This window comes from Heliangelus exortis, chromosome 17 (assembly GCF_036169615.1).
Source record: "Heliangelus exortis chromosome 17, bHelExo1.hap1, whole genome shotgun sequence".
Lineage (NCBI taxonomy): Eukaryota > Metazoa > Chordata > Aves > Apodiformes > Trochilidae > Heliangelus > Heliangelus exortis.
Genome location: NC_092438.1, coordinates 14,459,778 through 14,472,284, shown reverse-complemented (window position 1 = coordinate 14,472,284; position 12,507 = coordinate 14,459,778). Strand labels below are relative to the sequence as shown.

At 45.1% G+C, this 12,507-nt stretch overlaps 1 protein-coding gene across 1 annotated transcript; it reads right to left on the bottom strand.

Annotated features, from left to right (window-relative positions):
* Positions 1-1,418: 1,418 nt before the first annotated feature.
* Positions 1,419-12,100, bottom strand: IL20RB (interleukin 20 receptor subunit beta). The gene is made up of 7 exons (XM_071761390.1): positions 11,832-12,100; positions 7,718-7,844; positions 6,853-7,043; positions 4,660-4,784; positions 2,517-2,667; positions 2,099-2,244; positions 1,419-1,569 (listed from the first exon to the last, which is right to left on the bottom strand). The coding sequence occupies exons 1-7, from the start codon at positions 11,917-11,919 to the stop codon at positions 1,444-1,446; spliced, it is 954 nt and encodes a 317-aa protein (XP_071617491.1). The 5' UTR covers positions 11,920-12,100; the 3' UTR covers positions 1,419-1,443.
* Between the last annotated feature and the right edge of the window lie 407 nt (positions 12,101-12,507).

Genomic DNA, 12,507 nt, shown 5'->3' with positions numbered 1-12,507 from the left:
AGCATAACAAAATGCAGCCCAGACTTCAAAGTCAGAAGCTTTCCAGGGACTTGGAGTCAGCATCTCAAATTTGGCTTCAGCTTTCTGCAGGTAAAAACTGCAACGCCCTGGTGCAAGCTGAATGGGATCTTGCAAAGGTAATAGGGGCACTTAAACAATTCCCTTCCACCTCCCCACTGCAAGATTTTTTTCTGATGTTTCTTTTGTTTAACATTGCCTGGACAGTTTTGTGCAACTGTTTAACCACTTTGTTGGCAGTGAGGAAGGACATAAAATCTGTTATTGCAAATGAGAAAGAAACAGGAGCTTAATATGCAACTGGAAAACACTAATTCTAAAAGTCCCTCACATTCAAATTAACAAGTCTTTTTTCCCTGCTTTCTTCTGCATCCCTAAACAGTTGCTGCCACATGCAATGGTGTCAGGGGGAAGAGACAGGAGGAACTTGGAAAGATTTTCAGACCTGTAGCCATGAAAGGGCCAAATCCTGCATGGGGACACTGGAAACCAAGACACTGGACTCAGCCAAATCAATGAGAAATAAAATCAGGACCAAGGCAAGGCATGGGAGCTCTGTTACCACCAAGGCCCCTGTGATGGGGACATCTGGGCTCTTCAGTACTTGGCATATCAGCTTATGCACTTTCCCTTCTCTTTGCTCCCAAATAATCTCCTCCAGGCCCAGCACTGGGTGGGGATTTGCAGCTGACATTGCTAAATTAATTATCAGCAGCTTGCAAATCAATCCACCCCAAGTCTTCGACGCTCAGACTTGCACAAAACTTGCCCCCATACAACTTGTTACAGATTTCTCAGTACCAGTTTTACTGTTTCACTCCAAAGCACTCTCTAATCCTAATGTTGTCCAGACAGAGGGCAGCAAGAGAGGAGCAAAGCATCCGGGCTGCAGCAGGAAAGGGGGGAGCCAGGAGGGCAGAATGGTCCTGAGTCACTTCTGCTTTCTGCACGGTGCTTTGTTGCCATCTGGAGGTCTGCTGCAAGACTGCAAGAATGAGGTTTTCAAAGGGACATTTCATGAAGAAAGTTGCCTTACATTCCATTAGCTTTGCAGCTCCAAGGCTTTCCGTGCCCTGCAAATGAAAGTCTCTGCTCCACAGGCAATAAATTCCTTTTCTTTGAAGTGACAGCCATAATTTCAGCATACACAGAACAATATTTTATTTGTATTTAGCAGGAATTTCTGTCTTTTACAGTCTTCTTAAGATGGTATCCAGAAGATGTTTGTCACTGGTGACCTTTACTTGCTTCTTATGTAGATGGATAAAAGAGGAGGAGAGCAAGCCAGCTGCTCACCATCACACCAAGGTAACCACCATGGTCCTTGTTGGATGCTGATGAGGAAAGTGGCTGGGACACAACCTGCCAGCCCTGCTTAGAAGGTCTGTTTCCACAGGCTGGTTTTGTTTTTTTTTCTGGGGTGCTCTAAAGTGTTTCTTGAATCCACAGCTGGAGAACTTCTTCTGAGGGCATCACAGGCACCATCAGATCACATTGCTCAGCTTCTTCACTGCCACACAGTATTAGGTGGCTGGGGGGCTCTGATATTTTCTGTAAAACAAATGCACTCACTCAGGCTGATAAACTACTTTGCCTGTCTTCTATTTTTCCCCACTACCAGTCCCTCTCCTCCCTCCTGCCACGACTTCTCAGAGACCCAGGGATGTGCTCCTCCTGAGCAAGTAAGAAAAGTGGCTGCCTTTGAGGACAGCTTTCTACCCACCAGAGCATTCAGGAGCTCAGTGCTGGTGCCAGGGGACATGGGACAGCTTTGCCAGTGACACAGCTGCTTTGTTCAGGTTGCAGCTGGCCAGGCAGACCCAGTCCCTGCCTCCTGAGCTGCTTCCCCACCAGCACCAGGAGCATCATCCCTGCTCAGGGCTCCGAGCTGCAGGCAGTGACAGAGCTGCAGCCAACTCACCTGGGCAGCTGGAGCCCTGAACCTCAGCTCACCACGTTGGGATGAGCAAAGCTTTCTATGCACGTGGCTGCTTTTCCTGCCTGCCCCATGCTCCTGTGAGTACACAGCACCCTAAAAGTCAGTAAAGCACAGTAAAAAAAAAAAAAAAAAAATAGTTACCAGTGTGTCTGGAATGACAGCAATGGGGCAGCAAGAATACTGAAAGATTTTACTTGTTTTCCAGGTGAGAAAAGGCAGGGTCAAAGCAGCCACAGCAAAGCCAGCAGCGAGGATGAGGATGGTAACCAGCCCCATGGATCTGCCACCTAGAAATGACAGAAGCAGAAAACTCCTCAGAGGGGCTGTGAGGACAAACTGCTCAGGACAGTCAGCCTGCCTCTGGCTGCTTCTCCCACCCAGAATCCTGAGAGCCTTTCTTGGCACCTCCAGGGAAGGAGACCAGTGCCAGTGTAGTCCTGAATCTTCCAGGTTTTTCCTCCCCCAAGGAACCCCAAATGGGCAGCATGTTTGCCAAGCAAACAGGATATATTTTCTTGGAACAAAAAGAGCATCCCTGGGCTGGGGAGCAGGATGTTACCTTGTGTCCTCACACACTGTGTCTGGCTGAAGCTGCTGCTCCTGTTGATCACCTCTACGTGTGTCTGAGCTTTCACACAATAATCAGCTCCTGGCTCCATGATGTCCAGGTGAACCACAGATCTGACCTCTTTCACCACCTTCTGCTGCATCTGTGACAGGCCCAGGAGAGACAACTTCAGAACACAGGGCAAGGAACAGGAGCCCTGTGTGATGCTGGTGCAGACTGGGCTGCCTGGAAAATGGTAGGAGCAGGAGGTATCAGAGAGGATTGTGTGGATATGAGAGGAGAGGAGAAGAGCAACAGACAGGGAAGCACAGAGGTTCAGAATGAGACCACAATGTGTTTGGAAGTGTTGGAGTTGATGGGAAGAAAGAGCTGTTAACCAAAGAGGCAGAATGATGATGCTGGGCCATGATGATAAGGATAAGGAATAATGATAATGCTGGCCCATGCCCTCCTCCCCTGGTGTAAGGGCTTGATGGCTGAGAAAGGTCCCTATATGGACCCCTATATGGACCCTGAGCCTGGTTTCTCTCTTGGGGCTGCTGATGCACCCCATTTCCAGTACCTGGTTCTGCACACTGGTCAGACCCTTGGATCTCTGCCTTACTGGGTAGGGCACTGCTTGTACTTGGTTCCTGGCTTGCCTGCTCCTAGTCAGCAGCTCTGCTCCTTCCTGAGAGAAGCAAGACTTTTATATGGTAACATTGCTAATCCTTTTGCAGAGTGGGAGGAGACCCCTGCAGATCTGTGCTCATCACTCTGTTACTACAGATTATCTGGAAGCAAAATGAAAACTGATACATGCTAATGATATTAAAAAAAAAAAAACACTCCAGGAGAGTAAATATGACAGCCAACTGTGAAGAACTGCAGGAGGATCTTGTGCTGGAATGACAAAAGAAATTACCACAGAAAAATTTGAAATTATGCTCCTGAGAGTTTTTCCCTGTCATAGTTACATGGTCAAAGACTCAACCTTAATTTGAGCAACCCCAGTCAGCAATAGGAACCTGGGGCTCAGGTTTCATGGAATGCTCAGCTCTGTAGCAGTCACATGAGATAACGATTGCTGGTAAGAGAAAAGAGTGTGAAGAGTTGGTTTGTTTTGTGCTGCTAACCCCTGGTGCTTGTGTTCCTGGAGCTCCTCAGCTTTGCTCCCTGCCCTGCACCTTGGTAAAGACCAAAAGAACAGGGAAAAATTAAGTAGGTGAGACATCCTTGGCCTGGAAAGAGATACACTTTATAAAACTATTAGAGCAGTGGGTGAGGAAAGTGACCAGGGAAGAGTTGTTCTGTCTCTCCTAAGCCAACTCCTGACTGTGAAGCTGTGTGTGCTGAAGTGTACATGGCTTGGACAAAAAAAATCAAGGCTGTTACTTGCAGCTCTGGCTCAGGAATCCCTCAATCTGTCTCTGAAATCTCAGAAAATGCTCCAATTGTAATTACACAGAGGCCCTCTCCTTACTATCTTCCTCAGGTACCCCTGTTGCCCACTGGCAGTGTGCAGATATTTATTTTGATGGTCCCTTGGCTTGGCTTTATGTGGCTGCTTCCAGGCTTTTGTGTCCTTAGGTGCTAGGGAAGCACCAAGTTCACAGAAGAAAAAAAAATAATAAAATCTATGAAAACAGAAGGACCTGAAAGGAACACAAATTGTCAGTGCTCCAGTGTCACCCAGGTGTAAGCAATGCCTGCAGCTGAGCAAGTTCCAGCTGACTGTCACAGCCAAGTTGTTCTACAAGGACACTTTTTCAGCACCTCAGTGTGACACCTGAACCTTGCTCTGAGCAAACAAAAGGATGCTCTGAGCAAACAAAAGGATGCTCTGAGCAAACAAAAGGATGCTCAGAGAAGGGCAGCATCAACACCTTCAGTTCCAGGCTTCTGGTTTCTTTCAGTAGCTCTGGTCCCTGAGGGGGTTCCTGAGATTCCCCTTCCACAAGAAGGGAATGTGGGAAGGACAGAAAAGCTGCTCCCTGGCAGGATGAGCAACCCCCTGGGGTTGTGCAGAGGAATGGGGCTTCTCCAGCCCCACAGCAGGAGCTTGGACTTGGCCAACAGGGCATGGGCAGTGTCTGTGCTTCCACTCTGAGGATGTGGACTCAGTTACTGCCCAAACAGGAGGGTAAAAACTCACCCTACTCTCCTGGCCCTTCTTCCAATAGAGAACACAGAACTGAAAGGCTGGCCCCATGTCTTCCAGTTCCACCAGTAAGTGATACCCATCTGCTATCACCTTCATCAAAGGTGGGGTCAGGGAGGCTGCCAACACAGAGAGAGCACTGTTATCACATCAGAGGCAATCCTCCAAAATGGTCCTGCCTTGCCCAGCTGGGAGAGAAGGAGAAGCTGCCATGGTGAGCACAGGGATTTTAATTTGGGATAACAGCTGGTTGATTCAGGGGGGGAGAAACTCTGCCCTGCCTTCTAGTGGGTCCAAATATTGCAGCAGAGTTGGAGCAGGAGGAAGATCACGACTGGCATTGCAAACAAGAGTTGAGTTGCACAGAAGTCAAAAGTTTTGGAATTTTGTTCAGTGGAGGAAGGGTCTGGCATGGATCCCATATGATCAGCAGCAGAAGCAGCTGGGTGACCAGGAGCTGAAGTGTAAGATCAGAACAGTTCTGCTTCTGAGCATGAGCTCAGCATTAACAGAAAGAACAGGAGTTGTGAAACCACTGCTCCTTCAGGGGAATTCTGGCAGCTACTCAAAGGAAAAAGCAGAATGGCTCTCAGGACAGCTTGGCAGTTCATATGAAGCCTGATTTTCTTTCAGTATTCCACATGGTTTTAGATAGACTTGGGCTGACGTGCCACCTGCTGTGACTTAAGATTTTGTAGATGTGTGCAAGTAAAGCTGGAGGTGATTTGCTTCGTGTTTATTGTGATATTCAGAGCTTGGTTTGGCCTGGGATTCTGCTGTGAGGAATATCAGTGAGAGCATCAGAGGCATGGCTGAAACTACATTTGGGGACTGGGAATAAAGGCAGTACAGAAGTCATATTTACACTGCTTATCTGTGCTGTTCTTTGTCATAGCTGAACCTGGTTTCCACCTCCTTGCTTTCAAGAAAGGCAGGACAGCAATGTATAAGGATATACAGATGTTCTTAGTGGAGTTTGCTCTTAGATCCAGTGAATTGCCATTAATACTGAGCAATATGAAAACAGCAAATCATGTTCATGATGAATGTGCCAGAAATAGAAGGCCTGGAAAACTGCTTTTTGCTATTAAATTAAATGATGTCTTAAAAGAAAAAATTAAAAATCATCATTTGGAGGTTAAAGATAAATATTGGCCAAATGAATTAACAGATGGACACTGCAAGAAACATCTGCTAAGCAGACAGGAGCATTTACATTTATCTTTGTGCTGGCATTCAGGATACACACTCTCTGCATCTGGGTAAGTGACGAAGCAAGAATGACTAAATTGTTAGTTTTAGGAAGACCTTTTAAGGGTGTTTTCCATATATTACCATACTTTGTGTGTCTCTGCTCCTAAGGCTTTGTTTGACACACTGGGTTAAGTGGGACTTCTGAGGGTGCTGCTTCCAGGAAATGTTCTGTCTCCATGAGGACTTGGATCCTTCAGGTGGGGTCAGCTCTGGTGTCAGACAAGCAGTTTCTGTGCCCATCCCAAAGAAATGCACTCTCAGAGTGACCTCCAGAGGGTTTTTTCTCCACAGCTTTTAGTGCTGAAAGCTGTTGACTGCATGGCAGAGACCAGAAGTCATGATTCCAGAGGAACACTGGGAATTGTGTGCTAATTTTAGGCTGCAACACAATCTTTGGGAGCTGAAGGAAATCCCTGTTTTGCTAGGATTGTACCAACACCCCAGTTCCCAGTTTGCTTTCCTCTTCTGAGCTCACTTGGTTTGTCTCTGACAAGAGGGGAGGAAGGAGCCTTGTCTGGAAGGGAGCAAGATTTCCAGGACAGCATGAAGAGGGTCACAGCTATTTTCCAGCCTAAGAACTTCCATCAGATCAGGTGCTGGACCCTCAAGAATCACTGGTTGACATGGATGGAACATCAACAGCAGCCCTGATTGATCACAACTCTTTGAAATTAGTGGCCAACTTGCCAAAAGAAATGCCTGGAGCCTTCTTACCTATTTTTGAAGCCCTTGAAATTCAAGCCCTGGTGAACTCATCCCTGCCTCAGGGGAAACTCATGCCCAAGAAGCCAGGATGGCTTTCCAGGAGGGAAACATCCCAACCCAGCATCAAAGGAGCTGAGAAGCAGGGATGCCCCTTGCAGAGTGCACACAAAACCTGGACATGAGGAATGAGCAGAGCCCATGCAGGATGGGGCAAACCTCAGGACTCACTTGTGAGAGGATTGAAGAACCCTTTCAGGGTGCCCCACTCTGATCTGCTCAGCCCAACGTGTGCCCTGACACGGAGGTTGTAGGGCACAGGGGCTGAGATGTCCTCGGTGAGGTTGCACACTGTGGCTGTGATGAGGGAACATTCCCAGGTGGGGATCCAGCTTTCATTGCCATAATCTCGTTCATATTCCCTGGGGAAGAGAAAAGGGACACAGAGCATTCTGAGGAGAGCTACATCTGTGCTGGGGCTGGGGCTGCTTGCTGGTTCTCTCCAGGTAAATCTGGGATACACTGGGGCTGGTGTGTCAGAAGTGCCTGAAACCAGTGTGGGTGTGGTTTAGAACTTATCTAGAGAAAATCTCCCAGAGCCAGCTTGTTCACAAGCCAAATGCAGCATGATATTTTTTTTTTTTTTTGGGTGGGAGAGATGGCCAACATTGATGCAAGAAATTCTCCCCGCTCACTTGATCATTCCTGGTAAACCAGAATTCCAAAGCCACACAGCAATGGAAGTTGGAGCTCAAGACGTGTCAGAAACGTCCTCTAATGTGTGTTAAATGCTTAAAAGGTTAATGCTGAGTAAATCTCAAATGTTTTGTGTTTCATCATCTAAATAAACTATTGCTAACTTTCCTAGCTTCTGAGTTCTTTGAACAGAGGCACCTTGGACTACTCAGGTAACAGGTAAGCTGGAAACAGACTCAAAATTGGAGCAAAAGGATTTTTTTCCCCAACTTGTGATCAGCAGTGCTGAAGTACCCAACTTCTCATACACCAGTGACCTGAGTAGTGCTTGAGACATTGATTTTAGGTCTTAAACAAACAGAGTTCAAAGAACAAAGAATTAAAAAAACCCAGAAGTTACCCTTGAAACTCAACAGAGTATCTCACGGTTTCTCCCTGGATGATCACAGGATTCCAAGTTAAGAAGTGTTTCATGTTGGTAGAAAGCATGGAGATATTCTGAGGGGCTGGCATCCAAGTGTCTTCACCTAAAATTTAAAGCAAAATAAAAATTATAAAAGAGAAAAAGGTTGGAAAAACAAAATAGTAAGAATAGTCCAAACCTTTGTTTTGCATCAGAAGTACACTCACTTCATTTCACTCCTGCCACTCCAGATTCTGAATGTATTTTACAGAGAAGAAGAAATGGCAACCAAAAAGCAAATGAGAGAGAATTAGGCTGGCATTGCTTCCAGAAAAGCAAAGCCTGGCTTTTCACTGGGTCAGAATTGTTCATTGTATCAGTATAACACTGAGAAAAGGTCAAAATTCTTATGGAGCCAACCAATTGGATTCAATGAAGTCAAGTAACAGATATTTTATCAGTTTATCTATAGACTGTTCCAATGGATGTCATTGACAGAAATGTGGTTTTTCTTTCCAGGCTTGACTAGCTGGGTCCTAGCTCTGGTAGAGCCTTTTTTCATGTGGCAGGATTCTAATAATGTAAGTAATGACCTAATGCTTGTAGGCTATAATCAAAGTACCTTTTAATAGGATAAAATTATGCAGTAGGCTATAAATTAAATTATTACATTACTCTGAGATTGTCAAAGCATAAGTATGGGATGGTACCTATGGGATAGTTAATGGGTTTTATCCTTTGGCATCTTAATGTAAAAAATCCTTCACAGAGTTTGGAGCAGAGCACAGGAGGGAGGATTCCCCATGGCCTCATCCTGCACTCCCCTGTGGGACCAGACTGAGCTCTGCTCTGCTGCTTTCCAGTCCCAGAAAATTAAATTCTCTGCTCAGCAGGGAATGGTTCCCAAAGAGCCATTGGAAAGGAGGAATGGATGGAGCCATTTCAACCAGCACTCTCCCAGCAACAAGGTAACTGCTCTCTCATAACATATGCAATGTTATCTAGGTATCATTTTCTAATTAATTTTTTTAGTTCCATCTATTTCACTTTACAAGGCCCATCTTTCATTAGTCTTTACCTGTCATTAAAAGAGGGTGTCTTCTTCTAAGCTTTGTTTACAAAGTTATTGTCAGTTGTTCTACACAAAACCAGACTGACAAGTCCCTGAGCAATGTTTCCATCATGATAATTCTGCCAAAGCACTGGGACAACATCAGTCTCCTTTCTGCCCTTAAATTATTCCCTGCATTCATATCTCTAGAAAATCATTAATGATGGGAAAAGGATGATTCTTAGGCATGAGTTCTATGGATCTATTGACACAATGCTCAGCTTTTTTTAAAATTAAATTCAGACATCTCTGGGATGAGGAGGTTTCCTCCTGCAGTCAGTGCCTGATGGATCAGCAGCTCCATGGCCTCTGTCCTCTTGGGCTCCATCCCAGTGTGAAGGAGCTTTTTGTCTTTTTTTTTTTTTTAAATACTTTAGTAACCTTCGTTCTGCAGCTTAAACACTCTTAGTCTCTTGTATTCTCCATATTTCTCAACATTTAGGTCGTTTGCTACAACTTCTCCTTGTGCTTTTGGTTCCCACATTAATTTTGGGAGTTGGCTTATGGAAGTTTGTGACTTAAGCAAGAGACCTGAGTTACATGATCAGACATTTGGTTTTGCAGATGACTCATGCAAACAGAGATGTTCCAGGTCTGAACAGGGGTGAAATGCACAGGAGGGTTTCCTAATATTTTAACTCCTTGAGTCCAGGACTTTTTGGATCTATACTTTTTGTATTCAACAGTACTGAACCCTGTCTTATTAAACTGTCTAGAAACCAACTTTAAAAGAAGGCTGTCCTGAACTGGACCAGTCAACTTTTAATGGCCTAGAGATTACTTTTTATCTGGTTTAGACCAATCTTCCCTTCTTGGTTACGCTCAGCACTGTTTTTTCCTGGTTTGCTGGCAGAACCAGTGACTTTTCTGTTGCCACAAGACCTGTCACCTCCCTTCTGCTGAACCATGGGAGTTTTTATACAGACACTGCTGTTTCTTTATTCCTTTCATTAGGAAAAACTCTGGGCTTAAGGACAGTGTATGTATCCCTAAAAAAAAGTTCACACTGATTTAAGTTTCTGGTTAGCATTAATAGACTCAGGATGGGCAAAGTCTGCTACTTACAAGAACTCTTCTGCAAGAAAACCAAGCTATATAAAATCTAGCAGTTGTTTTGTTATCTACAGAGCATATCTGCTGATTTTTACAGGGCCATCTCCCTTCTGTGCCAAGCCCTAGAATAGAGCAGCAGAGAGTTACTGAATCCCATGGAGTGTTTGCATTTTAGGGTCTGAAGTCTCCAGCACTGCAGATAAGACAGTGGTGGTGGAATAGAGAGTTTTGGACTTAAAAATGCCATGAATTTGCCCCACTTGGGACATCTTCCTTCTAATGAAGGGAGCAGCATCCTCAGAGAAAGATATTCCTTACCTGTCATAATCAAAGAATGTAGAAACAGGTTTCTGTGTGATCACAAGAACACGTGTGTGTGTGGCTGTTAGACATAAAAATTCAAAGGTTTTGTGCTTGTGTTGTTACATACACTAAGGTGACACTGCTGGTGCATCCCTGGTGTGTTTTATTTGGTTGTGTGCACGGTGATTTTTGTGCCTGCATAACCATCCCCTGCTGCAGGCACTCAGGACTGAATCAAAAAATGGGGCAGCTAAAACCTGAGGTCTTAGCACCCAGTACACAAATTAAATTGTGTGAGCAATAAGAGCAATGCTGCACTTCCCTGCTTTCTGCCTGGGATCCAGAACATGCTGAGAGCTTTAGTTTGGAAGAGAGGTTCATGTTATTCCAAAAAACAGTTGTTCTACACATAATAGACTCTGCCATGTCCAAACACCCTATCTCCATCCTTTCTCCAACCCATCTGTTGCAACAGCCCACAAAACAATTGGGAGCAAATGCATGTTTAAAATTGTGAGTTGCATAAACAGGGAAAGCACCGAGGATGAACAGGGAAGTTTGTTCTTTCAGTACTAAAATCCTCCATTAACCCTGGTCTGTACATTTTGAAGGGGAAAAAGAAACAGCAATCACAGCAAGTGCTGGGGCAGCTGGACAGAGAGAACAGGGCCCAGAAGGCAGCTCAGGGATGCTGACAATTTCCAGTTGGTTTTGGACTCACAAGCAACATGTAAATACCCTCACAGGAACAGCCAAACTACAGCCTTTCAAGCCTGGTACTGACTCCTATACCCAGGTTTTTTCCCTCTTACTCTATAAGCAGAATATTCCACTTCCCTTGTTCCATAAAGAATGAATTTCCATGTAGAATGGTGGTAAATTCTCATTTAATATTTGTCTCCTCTTTGTGCTAAACTGAAGGAAAATATAATTTAAAAAAAAATCCAAAACACATATTTATTATCAAGTCCAGTACATTTGTCTGTCTTACTTTTTTCAGTTTAAAATGTTTTAAGCAAACCCTGATAAAATTGCATTGCTCTGGGATGCCAGGGGGAGCCACTTTTACTTTCTGGACAGTCACAAAAACACTGAAGTGTAGCCTGGAGATCTGAGGCCAAACACCTTTGAGGAGATGTGTTTGGAGCTCAGAATTTTTTCAGAGAAGCAGATTACAAATTGCACAACCTCCTCCCAGGCTGAGGGAGACCTGCAGTGAGCATTTTTGAGCTATTAAGACTTTATACCCTTCCTCTCTGATCCTGCATCCCCTTCACAGGCAGAGCATCCCCTGAGCTCAAAGAAATCAGCATTAAAAGAGGAGTTGGAAGTTCAGCTGTTTACAGAAGAGCAAAAGAGCAGAGACAAACCCAGTGTTAGTGAGGTCATTTGCTGCAAACTGATATCAGAATCAGAAATCTTTAGATTTCAGAGTTGACTTGCAGAACACAGAATTTATGGATTGTCTTTTTTCATTTGCTTATCCCAGTATTAATTTTAGGCAAAGAATTAAATGTAAAGATCCCCTGGCTTCATAGGACTTGGCTGAAGTTACGTAGGGGCGTTTTTAACAAAAGGCAAAAAGACTCTTCCTCACCCCCCCTTTGTCTCCTTAATAAACTGAAGATATTTTTAGCCATTTACCTGTGAGATTGGGTGCAGTCAGGGTGCAGAGGAAGAAGGAGAGGAGCTTCAGAGACATTTTGCTCACACTTGTCACCTTTTCCCACATCCATGCCCTGCTGGGTCACTCAGGAAGGTTCCTGAGTCCATCCTATACCCAGGAAGGTTCCTTCCTCAGACAGGGAGCCCTGGCTGAGCCAACCATTCTGGGATGAGTGGAGACTCCAGGGAAAAGCTGCAAACACCCCTGCTCTGCCTGTCTGCCAAAGGCAGAGAACAGGGTTTGTCAGGGTGTAGTTACAGGGAGTGTCAGAGTCAGTCTGATGCCAGCTCCTCACAGCTCTGGGCAGCTGCTCAGCTCCAGGGCAGAATTCTCTTCCACCCAGCTCCCAGTTCAATGTATTCAAGAGGCTGTAAGGATGAAACAGGACTCATTGGATATTTCTCTGCAGTTTGTATAGCTGTAAATACTCGTTTCTCTGCTCAGCCCCCAAAACTAGATAAATCCTGAAGCTTCCAAGCCCCAGGGATGTTACTGGGGTGTGCCTGTAACCCAGCCCTGGCACAAAGGGCTGCTGAAGGAAAGTGTCTCTGGGCTGGCAGGAGGCATTTGTCTGTTCTAATTCATCTTCAAATATTATTTTTATGGCAGCCCTGTTGGGTGCAAGCTGAGGAGGAGATGCTGAGGAGCTCTGAT